At 55.8% G+C, this 26,413-nt stretch overlaps 1 protein-coding gene across 1 annotated transcript in view; it reads left to right on the plus strand.

Annotated features, from left to right (window-relative positions):
• The window catches only part of Utp20 (UTP20, small subunit (SSU) processome component, homolog (yeast)), an 80,166-nt gene that overhangs the window by 49,617 nt on the left and 4,136 nt on the right, over window positions 1–26,413 (plus strand). Inside the window, exons 30-55 of the mRNA XM_005374546.2 lie at window positions 1,908–2,134; window positions 2,619–2,763; window positions 4,022–4,109; window positions 4,853–4,996; window positions 5,277–5,327; window positions 5,417–5,569; window positions 7,641–7,796; window positions 8,227–8,367; window positions 8,798–8,935; window positions 10,212–10,351; window positions 10,582–10,664; window positions 13,911–14,197; window positions 15,153–15,292; window positions 15,664–15,820; window positions 18,058–18,156; window positions 18,822–18,989; window positions 20,166–20,332; window positions 21,152–21,293; window positions 22,096–22,212; window positions 23,181–23,351; window positions 23,468–23,599; window positions 24,366–24,476; window positions 24,902–24,981; window positions 25,265–25,334; window positions 25,445–25,627; window positions 25,967–26,098. Of these exons, the coding sequence (XP_005374603.1) occupies window positions 1,908–2,134; window positions 2,619–2,763; window positions 4,022–4,109; window positions 4,853–4,996; window positions 5,277–5,327; window positions 5,417–5,569; window positions 7,641–7,796; window positions 8,227–8,367; window positions 8,798–8,935; window positions 10,212–10,351; window positions 10,582–10,664; window positions 13,911–14,197; window positions 15,153–15,292; window positions 15,664–15,820; window positions 18,058–18,156; window positions 18,822–18,989; window positions 20,166–20,332; window positions 21,152–21,293; window positions 22,096–22,212; window positions 23,181–23,351; window positions 23,468–23,599; window positions 24,366–24,476; window positions 24,902–24,981; window positions 25,265–25,334; window positions 25,445–25,627; window positions 25,967–26,098 (3,622 nt within the window). The remainder of the gene's footprint in view (window positions 1–1,907; window positions 2,135–2,618; window positions 2,764–4,021; window positions 4,110–4,852; window positions 4,997–5,276; window positions 5,328–5,416; window positions 5,570–7,640; window positions 7,797–8,226; window positions 8,368–8,797; window positions 8,936–10,211; window positions 10,352–10,581; window positions 10,665–13,910; window positions 14,198–15,152; window positions 15,293–15,663; window positions 15,821–18,057; window positions 18,157–18,821; window positions 18,990–20,165; window positions 20,333–21,151; window positions 21,294–22,095; window positions 22,213–23,180; window positions 23,352–23,467; window positions 23,600–24,365; window positions 24,477–24,901; window positions 24,982–25,264; window positions 25,335–25,444; window positions 25,628–25,966; window positions 26,099–26,413) is intronic.

Below are 26,413 nucleotides of genomic sequence, written 5' to 3' on the forward strand. Positions count from 1 at the left end.
CTTAGACCCCAGCATTGATTTTTGTAAAGTTGGGGTCACACTGTGTGACCAGCTCTGAGTTTGGTTTTTCACTGACCGTTCTGTCCTGAGTATTTCCCACGTCGTTAAATAGCCTTCGAAAGCCTCAGAGTTGTCTTCTGTGGGAAATCTGTTTTAGCAGAAGGAAGCGCTCGCCCTTGCTTCCCAGGGTCTCAGCACGTTCTGTGTCTTGTGTGATGGCCCGACAGTCACAGGCAGTATTTCGCAGGCCTGTGTGAGCGCGGGTCACGGTTGTGTACTGTGTGTGCAGCGAAGCGGGGAGGAGCTGTGGTCCAGAAGGGCTTTGCGAGCGCACTCGGCGGGCGGTCAGCTGGCTCCTTCGCGTGCTGCGTGTTCAGTCGTGTCCCGCAAGCTCTTGCTCCCGTTTGGTTGGGGAAATAGAAGTCACACAGCACCTGAGGGTGCTGGTGACAGAAGCTCCTCCTTTACCTGTAAAAATCACCTGTGGCGGGGCTGGCCACCCTTGTGATGGGCAGTTGTATGTTAATGAATGAGGGATGTTTCAGGGCCACTTCGTGGGAGTGCTTCTCTCAGTACAAGTCAGTTCTGGATCTGAGCACACTGACGTCCACCCCAGTGTCAGATGTTACAGCTCGTTCGTTTTCCATCTGTACGTACACTTCGTATGTAGCCGTAGTCAGCATCTTCTGGCTCACAGAGAAGGACAGATTGTCTCAGAAATTAGGTGAGCTCAAGACAACAGCTGGCGTGACTCTGGTGTACTGTCCCGGCGATGTGAAGAGTCCCTGTGACTAATCAGGCCAATCCAGTGCTTGCCGAGCCTGTCCTGGCCACGCCGCCCCGCGTAGCTGGGTCCCACGCCGCCTTGATCATGCTGTCTTCGTCCCCGTGGCCCAGGGCTCCCTGCAGACTTAGTATCACCGCATCTTCCACAGAGCAGGACTCCTGCCCACGCCTCATACTCACCGCGTACCGAGCTGGCTCGGACCTTCTCATGGAGCTGCAGCTTCAGTGTAGAGCGTGCTCATTGTACCGTGGCCTCGGAGCCTCGGTTTTACCACCTGTGAGGTGGAAGCAGCAGCAGGCCTCCTTCCTGGATGAGAGAGATGAGACGTGTAACAGTTTGTCTTGCTCAGGACCTGCCCTGCGGTAGCTCACATTTTCTGGGCAGGTGTAACCTCTTAGAACTCTTCCTTGGATTGTTGCGCTGAGTGTGTTAAAGTGCTACACTCTTTTTCCAGTAATGACGCACTGAGAAAGTCACACTCTGGGAATTCTTTTGTGTGGATTGTTAGGATTGTGTCTCTGACTGTGAATAACTGCCAGTTCGCTGGGCGATCTCCGCTCTGAGCCTTCCTTGTTGCGTGCCTGCCTGGAGCATAGCGCGTCTCAGGTCCCGTTACTGGGGACGGATCCAGCCCTCCCCAACAGAGCGCTGCCATTGCGCGTTCACAGACAGCAGACGGCTCTGCAGTCTCTACTGCTAATCCCTGCTGCTGGGCATCGATTTTTATGAGAGTAAAGCTCATAATGAAAAGACGCCTAACTTTCATCTTCAGAAAGGGCTGAGGCTGGACTTAGACTGCTATTTAAACCCTCTCTGCCACTTACTAGCTCTGGCTTTGTGCAAGTCTGTTTCTTATCTGTAGTTGATAGTCTTATAGACCTGTTAAAAGGATTAAGTAAGAAACACAGACACACACACACACACACACACACACACATACACACACACGGCACTGAGGCAGTGGAACACAAAAGCTGTTTGGAATTAATCCTCTTCAGACTTCCAGCTGTACACACATGTACAGTTGTTAAACTCAGTGTAAACTCACATGGGAGATGATTTAGAAATCAGCACGGTAAGAAAGAAGACGACCTACATCACAGTGGCTTTGTCCTTGCAGGTATTTCCCTCTTCTGGCTAAACAGAAGCCAGGGCACCCAGAATGCGACATCCTGACCAACGTCTTCACAGTTCTCTCAGCAAAGAATCTCTCCGATGCCACAGCCAGCATCGTGATGGACATGGTTGACGACCTCCTGAACCTTCCAGATTTCGAGCCCACAGACGCAGTGCCAAACCTGCCAGTGACTGGCTGTGTGTCCGCTGACCCTCCAGGCAACACAGCCGGTGGGTGATGCTGGGACCTTGCAGGGAGCAGGCCCTTGACGGGAAAAGTCGCTGGCAGTTGACTTTCTCAGTAGCTCGTGCTCAGAAGTGTCTTTTCTCTGAGAACTAGTTCTCATTCATGTAAAGGCGTTTTTTTTGCACATGTAGGAGTACAGCTTATTTGCAGGACAGGCAGTCTCCGCTGCCTTCCGGGAAGTGAGCAGATGATTTTCACTGTTACAGCCCTGCGTTCTTCCTACCGCACTGTCCCAGCGGCCCCTTACTGTGAGCACGAAATGGTTTAAGCAGGCCTTCAGGGGTCTCTGGTGAATGTTTTTTATTTCGCTACTACTCTTCTGAATTAAAAGTTCTATACTGTTCAGAGTTAAAATCTTACTAAACTTCCGTTAGTGGCCGAATGCTTTATCTGTCACCCAGTAGATATTATACAGGTATGCTTCAAGTGGATTTTTAAAAATCAAACCTTAACCACTGGCTATTTCAGAACCCATCACAATGGGAGGAAGACTGATTCTACCTCACGTGCCTGTAATTCTTCAGTATCTCAGCAAAACCACAGTCAGCGCAGAGAAGGTGAAAAAGAAAAAAAATAGAGCGCAAGTCAGTAAGGAACTTGGCATTCTATCAAAGTACGTCAACAAATTCCTGTCCGTTGTGTTAATTTTTTTAAATTTTATTTTGCTTTTCAGTTCTTTGAATGTGGTAATAACTTTAAAAGGTTTCCAGTTGCAAATGTGAGGGCCTGGGTGCGATCCTCAGCACCACCAGAGAGAAAAGTGGGAATACCTACAGGGCTGGGGAGGCCAGCGCAGCGGTAGAACATAGCTTGGTGTATACAGGGCCCAGGATTCAATCTAGAAAGAAAGTTTTCAGTATTTTAAATGCCCTCCACTTTAAGTTAATGCAGAATTCAGGGTCTGTGCTAAACATTCCAGACTTCTGATCGCTTTTGCCTTTCTTCAATGATGTTAAAGACAACAGACTTCAAAGTCCTCAGTCAAACTAACTGTGTGGGTGTTGCATATTTTATTGTATTTTATTTAATTAAGCCTTGAGCTTTATGAAATCACATTCTGTTTGGGTTTTTTTGGTTTAATTAATAAAAATAACCACCTTGAAAGAACAAATCATTTGTTTTTGAGAACAGAGGATTTTTAAAGGATGTGTATGTCAGTAAGCCTAGAAGTATAAAATTGTGATTTCTCTAGAGGGCAAGAGTAGTAAACCTGAGTGTAAGAAATGATTCTATCTTGAATTCTGATTTGACAGGTGCTGGACTTAGTTACTAGATTTTTTTCTATGTTGCTTTCGCCATCAAAAACTTAAAAACACATTAGAATCTTCTGAAAACGCCTTTGCAGTGTTTTGTTTGTACTGCTCTATTTCTAGGGAGTGCAGACATGAAGCCCTGCTAATTCCCTTACTCGTTTCCTTTTGGACGGGGTGCTAGTGGCAGGGTGGAGGAACGGGGCAGAAAGATCAGGCTGAAAGCCTGCTCTGCTTCCTCCCAGCAATGTGACGCCGGTCTCTCTGCCTCTTGGTTTTGTCTGGGCAGAACGGATGAGGCTAATAATTCTCCTTGCAAGAGTGTATGGGAATTTACTGGCAGCTCTGTACGTGAGACTATGTCTTGGCACTAAAAACGTAGCCTCCTTGCAAAGTAAGAAACCCTGGCTTGCCAGACCCTCGCCCCGGCTAGCCGCCGCCTGTGCAGTGTATACAGGGACGGGACTGCTCGCGGCCGGGAGCGAGGGCCGGAGCCGCGGAGAGGCTGTGTCCGGGTGAGAGAGATGTGTCCTCAGTCCCTGATGGTTCTCCAAAACGGTTCGCTTAGGAGAAGGGTCTCACTTCGGTGTCCCTAACACACCCGTTGGTTTCCTTTTCCAGGATCAGCAAGTTTATGAAAGACAAGGAACAGAGCTCTGTGCTCATCGCACTGCTGCTCCCCTTCCTGCACCGCGGCAACGTCGCGCAGGTACGGCGCTCTCGGGGGCTTACCTGGAAGCAGTTCATCTGGATGGAGCGATGCTCTTGGTTACGTTCTGTGGGGCACGTTTCCCAAGAACTTAAAAGACTACAGAAAGAAAAGGGGACAGAAACAGGATCATCTGCCCCATCATGGTGCTGGCCCCTTCATTTTCCTTTATTCTGTAACTTGGACGGACAGCAAATGGAACCAAGGAGTGCGTTGCACACTTAGTCTCAGGGTGGAGCGCAGCAAAGCTGACTGGATGTCCGCTCGGGCGTGCAGGCCTAGCCCAGCGCTCTGCCGCGGCTGTCAGACCCGCTGTCAAGGCCTCTGGCAGTGCCGAGCAGCGGTACTGCTTTGTGCACACGAGTCTGTGCGCACCGCAGGGGTCTGTCTTCCATCAGCGAGCTGCTCTGTCAGCTGTGTTGGGCAGACAGCGATGGCGAACCCTGACGCGCTCTCGGGCACACAGCCTGCTGCGGGGCGGGCCTCGGGCTCGCGCCACCGGAGAAGGCAGTGCGTCCCAAAACCACACCTGCTCTGTTAGCATGAAAAGAGGAAACTGCCATAGACCCTGTCGTGGGCCTGATGTCAAGTTAAAATGTTGAAAACTTTTCAATGACCAGGAAATGTTTCCCATTACGCCTTTCACTCTTAGCCCTAGTTATCTCGCGTGCTGTAGTGTGTTGAGGTACAGGGGACTCGGTTTATGAAGTACTGACACAGGACTCTCCCTCGTTCTTGTGAAGGACACAGAGGTTGATATCCTGGTGACGGTGCAGAACTTGCTGCAGCGCTGTGTGGACCCGACCAGCTTCCTCAAGCCTCTGGCCAGACTCTTCTCGGTCGTTAAGAACAAGCTGTCCAGACAGTTGCTGTGCACAGTTTTCCAGGTGTGTGATGCGCACTCTCACCCCAAGCTGCTTGTTGCCTGCTCTGGTGGGGGACCTGTGAGGCAGGATCGCACTGTGCAGTTCTGACTGGGCTGCCTCAGCCTCCCCAGTGCCGGGATTGCAGATGTGGGCCACCACACCCGGCTCCAAACCACTGCTCTTAAAAGATAAGCAAGGAGCACGTCCGTCCGGGTGCGCTATGAATTTGGGCGGGGACTGGGGGCGGGGGAAGGCAGAGGAGTTAGGGCACTGACTGAAAACACACTTCCTCTCTTCTTAGGGTCTCTCTGATTTCGAAAGTGGACTAAAGTATATTACTGATGTTGCCAAGGTAAGCCAGAATTCTTACTTTTCCTTGGCCTCAAAGTACGCTTCTTTTGATTAAGGTGCGTACACCTGCATTTACGTGATTTCTTGCAGCTGAACGCCTTTGATAAGAGACATCTGGACGAGATCAACTTCGACGTGCGCTTCACCGAGTTCCAGGCAATCGCAGCTCACGTTAAGGAGATGCAAACCGTGGATGTGGACTACCTGATTCCAGTGCTGCACAATTGTTTCTATAACATGGAGGTAAGTTTCTGTAGCAAAATGTGTGAATTATTTCTTACTGTTTGGATACTACAGCTACCTGATACGGTGGCCTCATTTCTTCATTTTTTCATGTAAAAGTTCTGTTAGATGCAGAATTTTTGGCTTGGCAAGGATGTTGCTGTTCTCATGATTTAGAAAGCAGGGACTTCAAATAAAACAATCTCTGTGGAAGCACTTGGGGAAAACCACGCTGTGTGTTAGAGCGGAGACATCTGTCGCAGTGGAAAGTGAGTAAAGGTTTACAAAGTGTTGCCAGGAGGAGGCGGCGGCAGAGCGCGTCCTCACTGGCGCGGGGCTGCTTCTGGACGGGATGAAAATCATCCCAGATTGAACATGCAGTGGTCGTGCGACTGCCTTCTGTACTCAGAATGCCCGCTGCGCACCCCAGAGGGCTGACCGCCTCGGCCGCTTATTACATCTCAGGGTTTGAGAGTTAGGCTGAAGCTTTATGGAATATTCTCCCGTCTCCGCTTCCGTCCTGGTGCGTTTTGCGTGTCCAGATGAGCGGGCTTAGCCCCGGCGGAGTCATTCACTCAGCATGCTTTGGTCGCCGCCCCACCACCCACCCTGCACGTCCCCGGTTCACATTCCGGGGCTCACTCTGCGCGCTGCCTTCGGCCCTGTCCTTCCCACTCTTGCCCTCTGGTCTCACGATCGTCTCCCTCCCACTTTCTTGTTGTTTTTGGATTCCCTGTAGGAGGGAAACAGGCAGTATTTGTCTTTCTGAGTCTGGCTTACTTTGCTCAAAATGATGATTTCCAGTTCCAGCCATTTTTCTGCAGATGACAGATTTTCCTTCTTCTTCATGACTGAATCATGCTCCGTTGTGTAAATACACATTTTCTGTGTCCTGTTGGCGGACACCTAGGCTGGTTGCATATCTTGGCTGTTGGATATTGTGCCACAGTGAACATGGGTACGCAGGTGTTGGGGTGCAAGCCAAGGAGTGATGCGAGGGTAGGTCACACAGTCGCTCTGTTTCTGGTGTTTGAGGGCCCTCCACGCTGCTCTCCGTGGTGGCTGTGCTGCTTACACTCCCACCCGCTGCACAGAACGGCTCCTTTTCCCCTGCGTTCTCAGGAGCGTTTCTTCTTCCGTGTTCTGGCTGCAGCCACCCTGGGTGAGGAGGGCTCTCACCGCAGGTTTGATTTGCATCTCCCTGGTGGCTGAAGATGTCACATACTTACTGGCCACCTGTCCTTCTTTTGAGAAGTGTCTGTGAGTTCATCTGCCCATTAATTCACTGGTTGAGTTTTTTGGGTGCCGAGTGTTATTTCTATATACTAATTAGATACAGTATTAATCCTCTGTCAGAAGAACACCGGCAGGTTCTCTCCCATCCCCTAGGCTGTTTCTTCCCGCTGTTAGTTTCCCTTGTCATGCAGAAACTGTAATGCAGTCCCGTTTGTAACTTCCTGTGTTACTGGAGTCTTACTCAAGAGTCTGTGTACCAGTAGTGTGCCTTTACTGAAGATTGGTAAATGTCAGTATCTGAATTACAGGCAGCGTATTGCTAAACTGAATTAAACACTGAAGTGGGGATGGTGTGCTTGCTCACTGCTGACCGTGTGGTGATGTCAGTACCGCCGGGGCGGCCGAGTGAAGGCGGTGTAGTGTGAAGAGCGGCGTCTGCACACGGTTTCAGCCCAAGGAGAGCTGCGCCGCCGCCCGCACGGCTGGGCCAGGTGTGAACTCCTGCCCCTCACACTGCTGACGCCAGGACCCTGGTGTGGCCAACCAGGAGCACCGTGGCCTGAGACGCAGGATGGAGAACTGGCTTTAGTGAAGCTCATCTTCTGCTCACTGTGGGAAGGAAACTAAAAGGAGCGTTCGTAGTCCTTCCTGAAATGAAGTGGCGCTCCGCAGCCAGCGTGGCTGTTCAGTCAGTCGCTGTCTTCCCACAGCCTCCTCCTGGTTCTTCTTTGGGTTCGCGGTAGCTGGGGACATTTCTTTGTAGGGCTTTTTCCACAGAGCGGTGACAAGATTGCACCCTTCTTGGAAATAATATTGTGGTAGTTATTACACCGAACGCCTTGTGTCCTGTTTCCAGCTGGGGGACATGTCCTTAAGTGACAATGCCAGCATGTGCCTCATGAGTGTCATCAGGAAGCTGGCAGCCTTGAACGTCGCCGAGAAAGACTATCGGGAAGTCATCCAGCGCTCCCTCCTGGAGAGAGTGCGGAAGGGCTTGAGGAGCCCCACGGAGGTACTGTAGCCGTGTCCCGTGAAAGCTCTGCTGGTGGCGGGTGGTTTGCTTTGGTTTGGTTTCCTGCTTCTACTTCGGTTGTGTGGGAAAGCAGTCAGGCTCAACTCACTCAGCTAGAACACCTAAGTGTACCAGTGGTCGCCAGCTGTCAGCAGGGGTGCGGGTCAGAGGGAACGCAGTCATCCTCAACTTTACAACTTGTACAATTTTGACTTCACCGTGTTTTTATAGTGGATATGTTTTTTGTTTAGGGTTTTTTATAGTGTTTTTTTTTTGGTAGGGAGCAGATTCTTTCTAAAATAAAACTTTTCAGGGTCAGGGATAGAGCTCAGCAGCCCAGTGCCTGCCTGGCAAGTGTGAGGTTGTGAGTTCAGTTCCCGGTACCAATAAATAAATAAATAACTTTTCTTTTTCCACTTGACATTTGCAGAGTATTCAGCAGGATTATACCACCGTACTTTCGTGTCTAATTCAAACCTTCCCAGATCGACTGGAGTTTAAAGACCTCGTGCAGCTCACGCACCGGCAGGACCCAGAGATGGACTTCTTTGAGAACATGAAGCACATTCAGGTAGGAGACAGCACTGCTCTCCCTTGTCCTGCAGAAGAGCACTTCAGACAGTCACGTGTCCTTTAGAAAGAAGCACTTCCATATCCCACGGGGTTACACCTCTGAGTCCTGCGTCTCCGGGATTGGCAGACACACTGCACAGAAGCTGGTCCTGCCTTGGGGTCTGGTGTTTTTGGTGGTACCAGAGGCCGGCAGATAAAGTCACCTTTCCCGGTTTCCCTAAGAAGTTTAATGTCCCGGGCTCCTTCATTAAAGGGACGCTAAGGGCGTGTGTCTGGGAGCCGGGAGGTGCGGGTTTTTGCTCACTCGTGTACCACGTGGCCTGGGCTTTACCCCGTTAATCTTGTCTTGGAAAAAAGACATGGTCTCGAGGTGGAGCTGGCTGGAGGTGAGGCTTTGCAGTAACTGACGCACACCTGGTCTGCCTTAGATCCATAGACGGGCCAGAGCCCTGAAGAAACTGGCGAAGCAGCTGACGGAAGGCAAGGTGGTGCTGTCTTCCAAGTCTCTGCAGAACTACGTCATGCCTTATGCCATGACTCCGGTTTTTAATGAGAGAATGCTCAAGGTAGGACGTCGCCACACTGGCTGTGACTTCACACTGGAGGGTGGTTTCACGTAGGTAGCATTGAGCGGGGTATCGCTTTTTATCCAATCTAACAAATCTCCCATTTACATGTAATGTGACTATTTATAAGGCTGAGTTTAAATCTGTGATTTTTTTTTTTTTTTTTTGTGGTACTGGGAGTCGAACTCAGGACCGTGTGCTTGCCAGGCAGGCACCTGTCGATCTTGTTATTTTCTGTTTGCCCATTTTCTTTTTGTTCTTCTTTTGGACTTCTTAACCTCAGCATTAGTTTTAAGCTGTATAGTATGTTGTTATCTTGGCCTTACGCAATTATCTTTTAAAGAGACAAGGAAAGGCCTTTAACATTTGCCCGCATATTTGTGATTTCCGGAGCGCTCCATCCCTGTGTGTGGCTCCAGTTCGCCTTGTGTCGCGAGTCTGTCTCTCTGGCTGATGGGAGCGCGCACTGTCACGTCCTCACTGGCTCGTTGATGATGCCGCCTGCCCCTTTCTGCGGCTCTTTCCCCGCTTGTCCAGGCCCACTTGTGCTGGTCAGTACCAGCTAAAGTCAGGGCTGGCGCTCTGTGTAGGGTCCTCTGCCCCATGGGCACCGCTGCTGTGGCCTTAGCTCTGTCCCCCAACTCAGTGCCACCACTGGGCGCTGCCTGGTTTCCTGCTTGTGCTGCGGCCTAACGCTGCGCACACAGCCGGCGCAGGTCGTTCTGCTCGCTCCGTGCCACCTTCCTCCTACGGGCCACCATCCCGCTTTGCGTGGTTTCCACGGCCTGGACTGCTAGTATGATGTGTGCAGGTGAACCTGGTTCCTTATTGTCTGCCAACAACATCTCCTGAGAGAAACGTCTCCACAGCGTTGTGCTTCTGAGCGCTGCGGAGCTTGGTATAGAACCTCTGACGTTTGTTGCCTCTGTGTTGTTGCAGTGCTGGAAATTAAACCCAGGGCCTCGTGCATTTCATTTGTCAGCTTTTGTCACTGTGCTTGTCTCGTTACTGTCCAGCCTTGGAGCCCATCCAGGGGCGCCAACTGGAAGAGTCCAAAATACCTTAAACCCTTAAAGGAAGGCATCGCCCCTTTAAGTTGATGGTGTCTTTTCATGGGCGTGGCAAGGGGGAAGGAGTACAGTTCGGGCATTTGGACATTTCTTTTCTTTCTCTAATTATTGATCACCTGCTGCCTAAGCTTTTCGGTGGACCCGGTGGCCACGAATCTGATGAGCAAGTACGTGTTATCTCTTGATGCTCTGTGCTTATTTTGCAGCATGAGAACATAACCGTCGCTGCCGTAGAAGCTATCGGAGCTGCGTGCAGACACCTCGCCTGGCCGGCGTACATCTACTACCTGAAGCACTTCATTCACGTCCTGCAGGCGGGACAGGTCCATCACAAGCTGGGCGTCAAGTACGCTGCCCGTTTCTGTTCTGGCTGTTCTGAAAGTGCCGCCTGCACCTTACCGCCTGCGTTGGTCCCTGGCGCTCCCGATCTGCTGTGAGGTGTCAGTGGGGCTGTGGTCATGTTTGTGACAGTCGCAGATGCTGGTGAAAGTAACTGCAGTGTTTATGTAAGTTTTCTTTCAATAGTCGCACAGGGCTGACGCCCAAGCTTACGTTGCCGCGTGTCTCCCTTGACAGTTTGCTGGTGACGGTGTTGGAAGCGTTCCACTTCGACCACAAGACGCTTGAGGAGCAAATGGGGAAAATTCAGAATGAACAGAGTAAGTTTTTAAATGCTTCTTAAAGTAGATTTTCACTCTCTTGGGTAGTTTATGATCGTGAATTAAAGAAGGCAAAATTCGTTGTACTCTTCTCTTTTTAGCACGACAGTTGGTGAGTCAGGAGGAGGCTGAAATGTGACATGTATTTAAGCTTTCTTGTGACATGTATTCACCTTCGAAAGCGCTAGTCTGAATTTTATGAGTGGACAAAGTCCGAGCTATGGTTATTCACCTAGAGGTCTGTCCTCTTGGTGTATGTAGGAGTATTAACCCATAAATGCCGTGGACGTCTAAAAAATGAAATTATAAAAATCAGAGTGATGATTAATGAAGTAGAAAGTAAGTACCATAAAGCTAAAAGTATACAACTAAAAGTAGTTACTTTAATAATTACAAACTGAAAGATGGTTTAAAAGATTCCATGGGCATAGAGGTAATAAGTAACACTGGGAGCTGAAAAGGACACGACTACGTAAGACCTTCGTGTTTATGACTCGCATGCTTGTGTGAGACGTGCAGACCTTCTAAAGGAAAGTGTCTGTGGAGGAAGTAAACACTCGAGGGCTCTGCCCGGCGGCGGAGCTCCTTCTGTGCCCGGCACCTTCCAGCCGGCTGCGGCACACAGTGCCTGGTCGCCGAGGTAGCGAAGGTTTCAGAGGAGTGGAAGCGGGTGACTGTGCCCCACGGACGCAGGCCCCGAGGGGCGGACTGTTACGACCGCTCTCGTTCCTGACGCGGGAACGAAAGCGAGTCAGACACTCGCGGGTGAAATCCCAGAATCAGGGAAAACGTCAGAACCTCAGCCGTGCTCAGTTGCTCTGGGAGTGTAAGGTTATTCGCTTCTAGAGCAGTGGCTAATGGAGTTTGATGCAGGGGCTTCTAAGACTGTGTGACCCTATCCATTGGATTCTATTCGGTATCTACTCAAGCCTGCCAACTGAGGACACAGATTCCCTTCGCTTGTTACTGAATAGATAGTTTTCCTTAACTTTGTAAAGTGTCTTTTTTGGGGGGAACCCAATGTAACATGTTTCTCATGGAAACAGATTACAAGCCTTTGCTGTAAAACCGGAATGGGGACGAGCATGTTGGTGACACCTATGGTCCCAGTACTTGGGAGGCTGAGGCAGGAGGGTCGCCATGTGCTCAAGGCCAGCCTGGGCTACACAGCGAGACCCTGTCTCAACAAAAATTAATAAGATAAAACCGAGTGAGGGAGGGGTACGTGCTGCCTGCTGATGCTGACGCTGAGCTGGAGGCTTTCGCCAGCACGGACAGTGAGGGGATGGGCACGCTGCTGCGCCATGCCTCACCCGACTGGCTGTGCGGGCAGAAGTCTCAGATTCTGGCCCCCGTGGCTCTTCAGTCAGTTAACCTTGTGCTTGGCAGTTTCATTTAAATATAAATATTTTAAAACGTAAAAATACATAGTTGGCTTAACTCTTCTTAGAGTTCGTTTTCCTTACCCTGAAGTGGCTCACGGTACCCGTGTCGAGGTTTCCACACCCATGTGATGTGATGGTTTGAACGGTAGGTGGGATGCTCCGTCCCCGCCGAGCGTGGCTCTCACCCGCTGTTCTGTAGCGCCTGTGCCCCTGACACCCGCTCAGTACCTGTCTGAAGCGTGTTAGGAAGATGGTGGCCGGCTCCTGGTGGCATTTCACAACGTTCAGACTTTCAAAATACTAAATCACTTTGTTGTTAAGAAAGGTTTCGCTGGGATATTTTATTAAGAGAACACAAATTTTAGCTGTTTAAGGGCTCGGGATGCAGCTCAGCGGTAGAGCTATTGTCTGGGATGTGAAAGACCTGGGTTTGATCCCAGTGCTGCCAAAAAGAAAAACCTTCTTACTGTTGTGATTCAGCCAGTACTGAAATCAGTGTGGAGCATCCTCAGAAACTAAAACCACGGCATGCCCGTCATCCGAGCACTCAGGAGGCAGAGGCAGGCAGATCACCACAATTTGAGGCCAGCCTGAACTACATAGTTGAAGGCCAGCCTGGACCACATAGTGAGACCCTGTCTCTAACACCGTGCCTCCCGCCCCAGAAAGCCAAAACTAATACTGCAACAGCAGAAACACCAACACTACACCCAGAACTTAGAGGCAGATTTACTTCACCCCGGACGGGCATTGACGAGCCAATCCTTGTAAAAACGTCAGGCCCCGAAGGCCCAGGGAGCGAGGGTCTATGGAGTCGAAAGGGGAGGCACAAAGGCGGAGCGCTTGGCTGCTTTGGGTGGTTACAGCGCGCACCGTGGGGAGCAGCAGATGCTGGGAAGCAGGAGTGACGGGACCTGTTTCCAGGAAACTGAGAAGCTGAAGTTTACGGCAGTACTGTAAATTCCACTGGGCCCGCGTCCCCCTGTGGAGTGGAAGGTCCGGTAGCACAGTGACGTGCATCCCGTGTTCAGAGCGGAGACCCTTCGCCCTTGGCTGCGTCTGCAGTTACCTCGGAGCCGCTCACCTCTGACCCCACGGCACAGAGAGGCAGACACAGACAGAGAGAGACAGAGAGGGACCACCGCGCTGCGGCGCAGCCCGGAGCCCTGGCTAACATAGGGCCGATCGAGTGGCGAATGAGGCACGGCAGTCTTTTTAGGGAAAAGGAACTTAGATTGCATGTGAGGAGGGCAGCGAAGTCACATCTTCACTGAGCACCGCCAGGCTTTCCGAGGCGTTTCCTCGCCTGTCCTGAGAGGCGCCTTTTGTCAGTGACTCGAGTTTCAGCCTGAGAACCCGCGGGTCATACGTGTGAGGTGCCTTTCCCAAAGCTACTCAGCCAGCCAAAGGGAAAGGACAGAGACCAGCAGGTGGCGTTTTAAGAGTGAGGGAGGCATGGGGGGGGCGTCCCCGGCCTCACTCCAGCTCCACGGGCCGTGCTGCTAATGAGGCCGCATCGCGCAGGGCATCTGCACGCCTCGTTTCCGCAGTCAGCAGAGCCCGGGGCCGGGGAGATCCCTGCCTGCCCTTTTCTGGCTGCCCTCATGACCTTCTCACGCTCATAAATGTGTTACGGGCACCGCTGAGCACGGTACCCAGGAGGCTGTCTCTCGGCTGAGAGCCCTCCTCCCAGGACGGCCCCGTGCTGGTCATGGCCGGTCCCCCGTCTGTGCTCCTCCCACCCAGGAGGAGGTGGGCAGCCAGGCCGCGCACCCCGTGCGTCCAGAGCTGACGGCGGCGGCCGCTTGCCACAGCTGTGCTCCTTCCTGGAGTGAAGGTGAGTTTTACTTCTTAATCACAGACGCAGTGGAGATGACGGAGTCCCCAGAGGAGGAGGCCATGGAAGTGGAGCCCCCGGGTGAGGATGCGAAGGAAGACACGCGTGAGACGCCAGATGCCACTGAGGCTGCGGGAAACCCTGACCCGGTCAACCCCGCAGGGACAGCCACCAAGGAGCCCGAGGGCGCCCCACCGGCCGTCTCCTTCCTTCCTCGGAGCAAGGAAGAGCTGGAGAGAACAGTTAGAGCCGTCCACGGAACCATCACTGGGGACATCCTCCCCCGGCTGCACAAGTGCCTGGCGGCCACGGTAATAACCAGGCCCAGCCGGGGCTGGCGGGGCTGGGGTGGCTCACTGCGGGCTGCTACGGCCGGCACATTGAGGCCTCCCTGTCTCTCCCCATGTGTTACGGGCACCGCTGACCCTCCCTGTCTCTCCCTCCCCATGTGTTACGGGCACCGCTGAGCACGGTACCCAGGAGGCAGTCCCTCGGCTGAGAGCTGTCCCTCTGCCTGCACCGGCCCTCCCGCCCTGCCCTGCCCGTTGGCCCGGGCCGGCCCCTGCCGCAGCTGGTCCGCAGTGCTCTCCTGTAGGGCTTCCACCCTGTAGGTGGTGCCTTCCCTCTCTCCAGAGGAGATGTTAAAGCAGCTCCCGCTCCCAGAGAAGCTGATTACAAACTGAAGCCCATTTCCCTTGCCTGCCCGTCGACCCCTTCTCTGCGGTGCACAGCTCACCCCTCCCCCGGTGACAGGGCTAACACTAGTGCGTTGGCGTGGTGCCAGGGCCTCGCAGTGCAGAACCTGAGGCAGCACGCCAGGGCCCCTGCCCTGCAGCTGTCGTCACAAGTAGAGTTTCACTGGAACACACTCATTCGTGTGTCACCGAACTCTGCTTGTATTACAGTACCAGAGTGTGCTGCCTCCAGCAGACACCACAAAGCCAGAAATGTTTATTAACCTTACAAAAATGCTTTCCGACTGCTGGTGTCCGTATTGACTCAGTCATTTGTGTGAGTTTTTTATATTTCGCAGTAATCTTAACTCATCAGTGACAATCTGGCTGTATTTTTTCTCTAGCTGCTTCTTTGATAATAGAACATTCTTCTACTTACTTTTAGAGGACTAGCCTGAAATGGTACAAATTTTAAGACAGTAAATTAGAAATGGACTGAACACCAGGAGCAGCTGCCTTCGGGTGCAGGGTACTGTGCTGGCAGGCCGCTAGGGCTCGTTCTAGCTGGAGCTGAACTCGCCTTTTCTTGCAGACTAAACGGGAAGAAGAGCACAAGCTCATCAAGTCAAAGGTCGTGAACGACGAGGAGGTGGCCCGCGTGCCCTTAGCATTTGCCATGGTCAAGCTGATGCGGTCCCTTCCGCAGGAGGTGATGGAGGCCAACCTGCCAAGGTACGTGGGTGACAGGCCAGGAAGGTCAGGGAGACATGGGTCTGATCTTCTCTTCCGGCCTCTGCAGTCGCTTGTTAGAAGTCACCATTCGCTGGCCAGCCGTGGTGGCACACACTTACAATCCCAGTATTCAGGAGGCAGAGGCAGGAGGATCACCAGGGGTTTGAGGCCAGCCTGGCCTTCATAGTGAGTTCAAGGCCAGCCTGAACTGCACAGCAAAACCCTGTCCGCCCTTAAAAAAATCCCCATTTCCTGTGGTTCTGTATCCTAACTGGGAAATTAGGGTTACAGATAGTTCAGACACAAAGACATTTGTATTTTTGTTGATTGCTTTTTATTTCATTGGCCTTTTTTTACTTTGCGTTTGCTAGTGTCTTGCTGAAAGTGTGTGCCCTCCTCAAGAACAGAGCGCAGGAGATCAGAGACGTGGCCCGCAGTACCCTTGCCAAGATCTTGGAGGACTTGGGTGTGCGCTTCCTGCAGTACGTCCTGAGAGAGCTGCAGACCACTCTGGTGCGCGGGTATCAGGTGAGCGCGCCGCGTGCGTCCTGGACGAGGCGGCAAGCCCGGGGCTCCAGGCCCGGCCGGGCGCTTGGTCCCCAGGACAGGCAGTAGCACTCGAGCGCTGCAGTCGGAGAGGGAGGGTGTTACATAAAACGCTCCTTCCTGTGTCTGGGCTCCGAAGACCCTCAGAGGCCTGGCTGCGTGAGCCCTTTCCTCTCGGAAGTTACTTGGTGTCATCCATATTCTCTGGACCCTGAACTTCCTGAGTAATGTGAAAGTGTGAGCACCGAGGGGACAAGAAAGGGTCTGCATATCCGCTGAAGAGTTGAAGTATGAATTGTAAGAGCCCTGAGGACCAGGCGAGGTCCAGAACATTCGGAGCAGGAGCGTGGCATGCGTCCCTCCCGCTCCGAGCAGCCGGACAGGCAGTGCAGGGAGTCCTGAGCCTGGGCGCGGGTTCTGCACCTGCTGCGCAAACCCCAGGTGACTTGGCGTGGGAAACACCGCCGCCTGGCTCCAGTGACTGGCGAAGGTGCGCGCTCAGCCGTGCCTGGTGTGGCCTGACGGGTGGACAGGCGCGCCGGCCTCTTCTGTCGGTGGCGAGGCCGACACGGAGGCAGCGCTGCCCGTTCGGAGCATCTCTCGCCGTGCTCTGGGGTCCCAGCACTGGCTGCATGGGGCGAGGGGGCCTGGCCACCACGCGGCTCCCTCAGGTCCCTCTTCAGGGCAGGGCTCAGGTCACAGTGCGTGGGAGACCGGGCCAGGCACTAGGGCAGCTTTGCCGGACGTAGTTTAAAGAACCCGGGAGACGAAGAGCCTGTCCAGCTGCTGACCGTCTCCCCGCGCCCCTTCGTCCCTGTGTCCGCACGTGTGCCTGAGGACCCGGCAGCAGGCTGGTGGCCGTGGGCTCTCCGTCTGCCTCCGTCCCAGCGTCTGCGGTTCCCTGTCACCCCTGAGGGCGTTGCGCCATGTGATTCTGCATTGTCACACGTCGCAGGGTTCCACGCGCCCTGCAGCCTTTCGGGGGCATGGTCGCGTGCTGCGCTCCCGCGGCTGCATCGTGTGGCTGCTGGAGACTTGGCGAGGGCTCGCCCGGCCGCCCCAGCCCTGCGCACGGTGCCCCGCCGCCCTCCACAGCGTGCCTGCGCCTCCGCACAGCCCGGTGACCTGTGGGGCACAAAGGCGCTGCCGCATCTCTTCCCAGTGCTGCCCTCGCGTCTTCAGGGCAGGCGGTGTCTACTGGTCGACTTCCGGCTCCCCGCATCCTGCCATTAGCCGTCCCTTGAGCTGGGCTGAGGAGCTGGGTGTCGGTGTACACTCTCCCGCTCCTGTGTCCTCACAGCTTTCTGTCCTGGCTGACAGGAGTCTTCCCACGTAGTCCTGCAGCTGCACCCCTGGCACCTTAGTACTCTGGCTTGCCCGCCCCTGGCACAGCCGTACACGTCAGGCCAGGCTGGGCCCGGCCCCAGAGCGGGGGACGGTTCCCTCCCCAGCCAAGGCCCTGGCGGGAGGACGCGGCACTGAGAGCCTAGGGCGCTCGGCCCTCGCCTCCGCGCTTCTCCCCAGCTGTTGCGCGGTGTGTCCCTTGCGCTCCGTGGACAGACAGGGCAGAGTCCTGCTGTGTCTCCCGGGCTTCAGTCCTGTTCGGGGGGGCGTTTTTATTCCGTTCGGTTCTGTGAACCTGCATCCATTTCATGGCACCCATGGGTGCAGGGGCACCAGCATGGAAGGCCCCCTTGTACGGACCTGGTACTCCTCGGGCCTGGGGACCCGCCCTCCTTGCCGCTGGTTTCCAGGCCGCGGCTGGGGCAGGCTCAGCGCTGCGACCCCCGTGGTCTCCCAGCCCACAGCTGCAAGGGACCCTGGGTGGCCACGTCTTTGCCCTGCCCGGCTCCCCCGCTCCCCTCATCTGGCCTATTGTTAAAGTAACTGAAGCAGGGTTGAAAGTGCAACTAGTTTATGTTTTAGTGTTAATAGTGTAGATACTGCCAAAAGCACGACTTTTAAAATTACATAAGCTCCACGAGGAACACTTCTGACTATAAAGGGACACGTAGGGGTGAGAAAGGGATTAGGATGAGCTGTGAACATGGACCACCTCCCCCAGGAGGAATGTAAACATTGTGGATTGCAATGTGTACTGAAAAAAAAATTTTTTTAATTAGCAACAATGCAAAGAAATAAGCAACATTTGTGCACACGGTCCAGCGTAGGCAGTGCGGTGTGGGCCCTGACGTCCTTGTCCATCCCTCTCCACCCAGGTGCACGTGCTGACCTTCACTGTCCACCTGCTGCTGCAAAGCCTGGCCAGCCGCCTGCAGGTCGGGGACCTGGACGCCTGCTTGGACATCATGATCGAGGTGAGGTCTCCCCGCCAGGCGCGTGGGCGCCGGCCCACAGAAAGGCGCGCTCGGTCGCCCTGCGAGGCGCACCCAAGCCCGGCAGAGGGTCTGCGCGCAAGCGGGCCCAGCTCTGAGGGGGTGGGCAAAGAAAGCTGGCCTTGGGTAGCAGCGCTTTCTCAGCAAGCAGGTTTCAGTTGCTTCCAGGAATCCATTTTAAACGGTGATCAGATGGGGCCTGGGGCCTCTATAAAAGGGTGCTCAGGTGAGCTTGGTGTATAATAACAATTTACACACAGTGCCAGACCTCACTGGCAAGTGCAGTGTAAAATTAGTACTCAGTTTTTAAGTTGAATAATGGAGTTTGGGAAGTGGGATTGTGAAAAGAATAAATTTGTTCTGCAGCCATTGTTCATTCTAAGAACTATAGACAGTGATTTTGAAGATCCATTTAAATATTTAGATTTCAGTAACTAAGTTGCGAGGCTGAGGATCCCTTGGCGGGAAACCTGTGGTGTTTGTGTGCCCCCTGTGCGGGGCCTTGGCTCTGGGTCCCTGAGCTGCACTGAGAGGGAATCTGACAGATCCGCCCGCCCCACCGCTCCCCGAGATCCCACGACGCCCATCGGATCGGGGGGCCTTGACTGCCCCTGCTGCCCCTCATGCCCTCGCCTTTCTCCCTGCAGATCTTCAACCGGGAATTATTTGGGGCCGTCGCTGAGGAGAAGGAAGTGAAGCAGATACTGTCCAAAGTCATGGAGGCGCGGAGAAGCAAGAGCTATGAATCCTACGAGATCCTGGGCAAGTTTGTAGGAAAAGATCAAGTTACGAAACTCATCCTCCCGCTGAAAGAGGTGAGGCTGCGGGGCGCCCATCCCTGCGGCAGCGGGGCCTGAGGGCCAGGTGGCAGCCTGAGTCGGAGTCCAGTTCAGGGTGCTGGCCCCTGCTGTGCACCTCGCCCTGCAGGAGGAACAGCAGCGGACAGGGCCGGGGGGTTTCACCCGGGGGTCAGCGCCATGCACACGGCCTTAGCTCAGCCACTGTCCCCGAGGGCTGCCGGCAGGAGCTGCTCTGAGCACCGCTGCCTCGTCGCTGACTATCTTCATGCCACCCAGTGAGGTCAGGTATTCCCATCCCACGGATAAGAAAATGCAGCCTCCGAAGAGCCAGGCGAGGCAGTGTATACCTGCAACCCCAGCTGCTCAGGAGGCTGAGGCAGGAGAATCCCACATTCTAAGCCAGCCTGGGCAATTATTTAGCAGGACATTATCTCAAAAAAAAAAGGCGAGAAAGCAGGCTCAGGAGACCAGAAAGAAACAGAGGAGGAAAGTCAGGGTCCAGTTCCAGGTCTTTCTGATCTAAAGCTCACAGCCCTTCCCGCGTCCTCCTGTCCGCTGCAGAGGAGAGGGCGTCGTTTACCCGCCTTCCTGTCACTCCCTGTGCCTGTTGCAGGGGTCGCCCTCGCTGCCGCCGCCGCCAGTTCCTTCTGTCCAGCTGTCTGTACCCGGGCTGTGACCAGAGCGCTCCCAAGCCTCTGGCACCGAGTGAGCTCAGGGCATGGCTCTGCCTGGGCTGCTCTCTCAGGGCGGCCACGCCTCGGACTGAGGACCCCGCGGACAGCAGCTGCCGGGCGCCGGTGCTTGGCTGAGGCGGAGGCCCCTGGCCGCCCTCGTGTTCTGTGGCATCAGCCAAGACAATCTCAAACCCAGGGGCTTCGCCCCTCGCCGTAGCACTTGGTGCGCACGGGCTCCCGAGAGTCCACTGCGTTTCACAAGAGGAGCGAGAGTTCATCACCCTCTGACGCACTCAGAAATGACAGTGGAGGTCTCACGCTGTGTCTGAGCACTGTGCCCAGCCTCGCCCCGGCGGCGGGCAGGGACGGCCAGCAGTCCCGTATGGTGCAGAGTCTTACTAAGGGTAAACTTGAGTTAGAAAAAAGGGTCCTAGAAAGCGGAGATCCGAAAGGAAAGCTGCCTGACGCCAGGCGCGGGTGGGCTGGTGGCTTCAGAGGCGCTGCTGTTTGCCTGCAGGTCCTGCAGAGCACCACAAGCCTGAAGCTGGCGCGGAAGGCTCACGAGACCCTGCGGCGCATCACGGCGGGGCTGGTCGTCAATCCCGCCATGGCCGCGGAGGCCCTGCTGCTGCTCAGCTACGGTCTGATCAGCGAAAACCTGCCGCTGCTCACGGAGAAGGAGAAGTGAGTCTGGGGACACAGACCAGGCTGTTCTTGGAGCTCTTAGCTCTGACAGGTGTTCGATGCTTCGCTTGTTCTCAGGTAGATCAATGATTTACTTCAGGGAGAAAAAGGTGCCGTAAGTATCTGAGCCACGGGACGGTACTACTCGGCTGTGTTTGGGCTGAGATTCTTACAAGTGAAACCTTCGGACTGTCTTTGAATTGAGGTAGTTGTGACAACAGCCAGTCTGATACCTTTTTTCAGTACTGGAGGCTGAACCCAGAGCCCTCACGCTAGGTTATATCCCCAACCCCTTTTTATTTTGTATTCCAAAACAAAGTCTCAGTACGTTGTCCAGAATAGACTCGGAAAAAAAGAAAAAAAAATCAGAATAGACTCGAACTTGTCATCCTCCTGCCTCGGCCTCCCGGAGGGCTGGAAGGACAGGCATGTGCCGCCTCACGTGGCCTCTCATCCCCGTTTCGTTTTAAATATGTTTTGACTGCAAGGGTACATTTGAACGCGTACAACTTACTCTCAATTCAGATCTGACCTCAGGGTGTTTGAAGCTCTTGTGGCCCTCTCCGCGGGGCGTGCGCTGTGCTGGGGCGTCCGTGCATCTGCCTGCAGACAGCAGCGAGCACCCCTGGCTGCCCGGCTTCGTGTTGCTGTGCTCACCCTGCGCCCTGCTCCAGGGCCGCTCCGCGGCGGTGGTCGCTGTCTGGCTGTGTCCCGTGCCGCAGTTCAGCAGGGAGCGCTGTGTTAGTCCTGGGGGCCACGGCGACTTCTCAGGGGACGGCTGACAGTGCTCGTCTCCGTCTTCCTCCCTGTGATTGGCAGGAACCCAGCTGCCCCTGCGCCCGACCCGCGGCTGCCCCCCGAGAGCTGCCTGCTGCTCCCCCCAGCTCCGGTCCGAGGCGGGCCGAAGGCTGCGGTGGCCAGGAAGACCAACATGCACATTCTGATCGAGTCCGGGCTGCGGGTAGGAGCTGTTTAAAGGGGGCTTTTCCTTTCTGTGAGGCGCTGCGGGTTGAGCCAGCACCTCACTCAGCTGCATCCCAGCCGCTTTTATGTTTTGCTTTGATTTTTCTTTTTCTGGCGGGGGGGGCGGGGTGGTGGGTTTGAAACAGGGTCTTGCAATACAGTTCAGGCTGGCCTTGAGCTCCCTTTGTAGCCCAGGCTGGTCTCAAACTCGCAACGATCCTCCTGCCTCAGCCTCCCAAGTGCTGGGATTACAGGCGTGCGCCACCACGCCTTGCTATTTCTTGCTTTGAGACAAGATCTCAGAGTGTCTTAAGTTGCCCAGTCTGGACTGGAATTTGCAATCCTCCTGCCTCAGCTTCCCCAAGTGCTGGGATTGCAGGCATGCACCACTATGCCCAGTGATGGGGCGCTTTACAGACAGGAACCTGATCGTTTTCTGTCCTTGGTGCCCGTTCTCCTAGGAGGAAGCCCTGGCCTCCTTCCTCTGCGAGGTCCTGGCCTCATGCTGGGCGCTGAGCCCACGTTCCAGCCTCCTGGGCTTCTCCGCGCCTGGAGTCACTGCCCGCTCTTCCTGTGTGCCAGGAGCCCTCCAGGCACGCAGCATGCACCCCCTCAGAGTACATCCCGTCCCTGGACTGCAGCGGGGCGGGATGCCTCTCACGCTCACTGTACCCCGGGCTGAGCCAGGGCCGGGGTCCCGACGCACATCCACAGCAACCATCAGCAGTGGACTCGCCTCGGGCTGGGCAGCCGTTCCGCCCTTCCCCCTCACCGGTCCCCTTTTCTCTCCCGCCTTGCAGCTGCTGCACCTGAGTCTGAAGACAGCCAAGGTCAGGTCCTCGAGCGAGCACGCCCTTGAGATGCTCGACCCGTTCGTGTCCCTCCTCATCAGCTGCCTGGACTCCCGGGACGTGAAGGTGAGCGGCGGCCATGTCCTGTGGCAGACTCGGCCTGCGACACCAGAGCCGTTGCTGGCCCTGTGCTGCGCACTCCCACGCGTGAGGCCTGAGCGCCCTTGGCGCCCTCCCTGGCCCACTGATCTGACTTGGTCCTAGGACAAGTTCAGGACCGAGCGGCCGTGTCCCTAAACCATTGTCCCGCTCTGAAGATGTTACCGCTGATCCTGCCAACCCCAGTGCAGATGTTCCTTTTTTTTTTTTTTGAGACAGTGTCTTACTATGTAGAGGCTGGCCTCGAACCCATGGTAATCCTCCTGCCTCAGCCTCCTGGCACTGACGCAGATGTTCTTAATGTTCAGTAGATGAGGCAGCTGGGGGGGGTCCAGTCCCAGGCCCAGATGTGAGCCCAGGGCTGCGGGACGCCGCTGCTTCTCAGACCACGGTGCAGGGGGTGGAGCCACGGCGTCACTGCAGATAGGGACTGTGACTTTGGGGCTCTGAGCGGTGCCCTCCCTGTCTCTGTCTGATCCAGTGCCGTGGGGATGGCACCGGGCAGAGCAGGCCCAGTGGGTCCAGCGTGCTCCCAGGCTCGGCCTCAGCTGGGGACTCCGGGGCCCTGGGTGCCAGCCTGCTCTCGCCACGTCCTGGGCAGCACCCAGCGATCTCTGGAGAGTTGCTCATCCCCTGCTCGGTGCCCTAACCTCAGAGCCGAGCCCGTGTTCTCTGAGGAGCGGCGGCCGGCGTGCAAGGCCCGGGGCTGACGGCGCAGCTCCCAGTAGCGTGCTGGCCTCTTAGCGCGAGCCAGGGGGGCGGGGGTCACACCAAAGCACCGCTCTAGAGAGCGGGCACCTGCACGTGGGCATCCGGACGCAGCCTGCGTGCGCACGGTGCGGGCGGCGCAGCGTCTCCTCCATGGGACACAGCCACGGGGCGAGTGCTGCCGCCTCCGGGCTGGCCTCACGAGCTGGTCCCTTCTCTTCTCCCAGGTGATCACCGGCGCTCTGCAGTGCCTCCTCTGGGTCTTACGGTTCCCTCTGCCATCCATAGACGCCACAGCGGGGCAGCTGACAAGGCACCTCTTCCTCCTGCTGAAGAGCTATGCCAGGCTGGGGGCTGCCCGGGGCCCCAACTTCCACCTGGTGGTGAACTGCTTCAAGGTGGGCGGGGCAGCGGCGGGTTGGTTTCCACTCCCTGTGTGAGAGCCGAGGGCGCCTCTGTGCAGGCCCCCGCCTGCCGTGGGTGCGGCCTGCTCACCAACCTGCTGCCCCCGCAGTGTGTGACAGTCCTCGTGAAGAAAGTCAGGTCCCACCAGGTCACTGAGAAGCAGCTGCAAGTCCTGCTGGCGTACGCGGAGGAGGACATCTATGACACCTCCAGACAAGCCACTGCCTTCGGCCTTCTGAAGGTACAGTGTCGCGGGACGCTAGCTTTGACAGTTTTCAGGCCTTGTGCCCGATGTTTAGAATGGTGTAGAACATACCATGTGATGAGCTGCTGTCAGGGTCATCGTTTTGATGGGTCATTTCTAAGCTAACATGTCTGCTTATGGAAATGTTTGAAGCTGGGAGGCTGAGGCAGGAGGACTGCAAGTTCCAGTCCAGTCGGGCAACTCCCCTTACCCAGACCCTATCTGAAAATTCAAAGGTAAAAGGGTTAGAGAGCTGACTCAGCGTGGAGGCTGTAGGTTCAATGTGCAGTAGTGCATGAAGGCCTGAATTTTTTTTTTTTTTGTCTCTTTGAGACAGGGTCTTACCATGCAGTTCAGGCTGGTCTTGAGCTCACTTTGTAGCCCACGTTGGCCTCAAACTTGCAGTGGTCCTCCTGTCTCAGCCTCCCAAGTGCTGGGATTACAGGCGTGCACCACCACGCTGGGCTAGTAGTTCAAAAATGACAAAGAGAATGCGTGACTGTGAGCTCTGTAGTACCATTCCCAGGGAACTCGGCAAATGCGGGGACTCTGCTTTCACTTACTGTGTTGGGGATTTTTCTTCTTAAAGCGAAGCAAACATGACCTACAGTGTGTCTGCTTAGCCAGCTGTAAGTTCGTGCTGCACGTCCTTGGAAGCGGGCTGTGTTGTGTGAAGGCTGCGGGTGGCTCTGATGAGCCGGAGCCTGCTGCTGCCGTCTGCGGTGAGACCTGAGCATGAGTGGCTTTTTCTTTCATATTCAAGGCCATTTTATCAAGAAAGTTACTGGTCCCAGAAATCGACGATGTCATGCGGAAGGTGTCCACGCTGGCCATTTCTGCGCAGAGTGAGCCCGCCAGGGTCCAGTGCCGCCAGGTGTGCGGTGGGGACAGAGGGGCGAGGCGGGGAGGGCGGAGGCCGGCGGCCGGGGTCTCGCTGGAGAGCAGGGCGTCGAAGGGAGAACGGGGAGGAGCAGCGCCGTGCAGGAGCAGAGGGCGGGCTCCGTAATAAAGCCCGATGCGCAGTGTGGAGACGCGGGCCAGCCTGCGTGTCTGCCGTGGACGAGCTGGTTGCTGCCCCTTCACTGCCTCCGCCTGAGCGTGGTGGCGTCGCCTGCTTCCCGAGGGGATGAGGAGAGTCCGGCGGGTTACGGCCCGCACGGCTCCCGCACGGTCTGGGGCGCCGTCCCCTGGGACCCGCCCCCACACAGCGCTGAGCTCAGGCCCGGAGCCCGGGGGACCAGGCGCCCTGCGGCCCGGGGAGCCGAGTGCCAGCGGGAGCCGACCGAGCCGTCCTTGCAGGTCTTCCTGAAGTACCTCCTGGACTACCCGCTGGGGGAGAGGCTGAGGCCGAACCTGGAGTTCATGCTCGCCCAGCTGAGGTAAGCGAAGCCGGCGGCGGCGGGGCAGAGGGGCCCTCCCTGCGGTGCCCCCCGTGACGGCAGCTGCGGGGCCGCTGGGCACGCCGTCTCAGCTGACCACTGGTTGTCACGAGAAACCAGTAAATGACGCTAAAACTGCCCGGCAGCTTGGTGGGCGTGAGCAAGCGTTTCCCTGGGGCAGCGGCGCTGGCCCGTCGTAGCGAGTGGCGGACACGGGGGTTGCGGCACCTCAGCCAACCGCTGGCGCAGCGGGCGCTGACGGCTGCCGCGTGTTCCGCCCTAGTTACGAGCACGAGACGGGGCGCGAGTCCACCCTGGAGATGATCGCCTACCTCTTCGACGCCTTCCCTCAGGTACCGCGTCCTCTGCCGGCACACGACCGTCCCACCCCTCCTCGCCCCGTCCCCTGCCCCCTGGGCCGGGCCACCCGTCCAAGCGCGCGCTCAGCCGCCCCTCCCCGCAGGGCCTGCTGCACGAGAACTGCGGCCTGTTCTTCATCCCGCTCTGCCTGGCCACGGTCAACGACGCCTCAGCCACCTGCAGGAGGATGGCGGCCCTGGCCCTCAAGGCCCTGCTTGGCAAGCTCAGCGCCGAGAAGCGGGACTGGCTCTTCGGCATGGTCACCTCCTGGTTTGGTGCGAAGAAGGTCAGTGTTGCTGCTGCTCACAGTTGGGTGAGGAGGCTGCATTCCTGGGGTCTGTGAGCTCAGTAAGAACCCACAGTGGCCAGGCCGCTCATGCCAGCACTCGGGAGGCTGAGGCAGGAGGATCACTGTGAGTTCAAAGCCAGCCTGGGCTACATAGCAAGACCCTGTCAATCCTGTCTCAAAAAATGATTGGGTGTCAAGATTTCTTCACATTTCTTACTGTTCAGAACTTCACATTTCTTAGTGTTCAGTTTCTTTACCGATTCTGGGCATCAGGAAGAGACGCTTCCCACACGGGTTGCCGGGCTGCGCTGACCCGCCCCTGGTCTGCTCCCGTAGCGGATGAACAGGCAGCTGGCCGCCCTCACCTGCGGTTTGTTTGTGGAAAGCGAAGGAGCTGACTTTGAGAAACGGCTCGCAGCTGTTCTCCCCATCCTTGAGAAGGAAATTGACCCTGAAAACTTCCAAGATGTGAGTGGCTGGGCGTGAAGCCGCAGCCGGCTGGGCAGCCTTATTCGCAGGGGTGGGTGTGGCGAATGGGTTGAATCCTGTGTTCGGAGCTGTTCTGTGTTAGAGAATTCAGCGCGGTGGGAGCTGCTCCGAAGGGTATGAGTCAGTCATTCTCCGTGCTATGTGAGGATAAGGGGCCCCCTCGCCTCTGGGGACGTTCAGCAGTATCCCGGGAGAGGCACTTGTGCTGCCGGTGCTGCAGGCATGCGCGGGCAGGCCGGAGCACCTGTGCGCAGCGCCTGCAGTCTAGGGGGCGAGTCCCGTGGGCGCCTGGGT

The sequence above is a fragment of the Chinchilla lanigera genome, unplaced genomic scaffold (assembly GCF_000276665.1).
Source record: "Chinchilla lanigera isolate Chin_1 unplaced genomic scaffold, ChiLan1.0 scaffold00004, whole genome shotgun sequence".
NCBI lineage: Eukaryota > Metazoa > Chordata > Mammalia > Rodentia > Chinchillidae > Chinchilla > Chinchilla lanigera.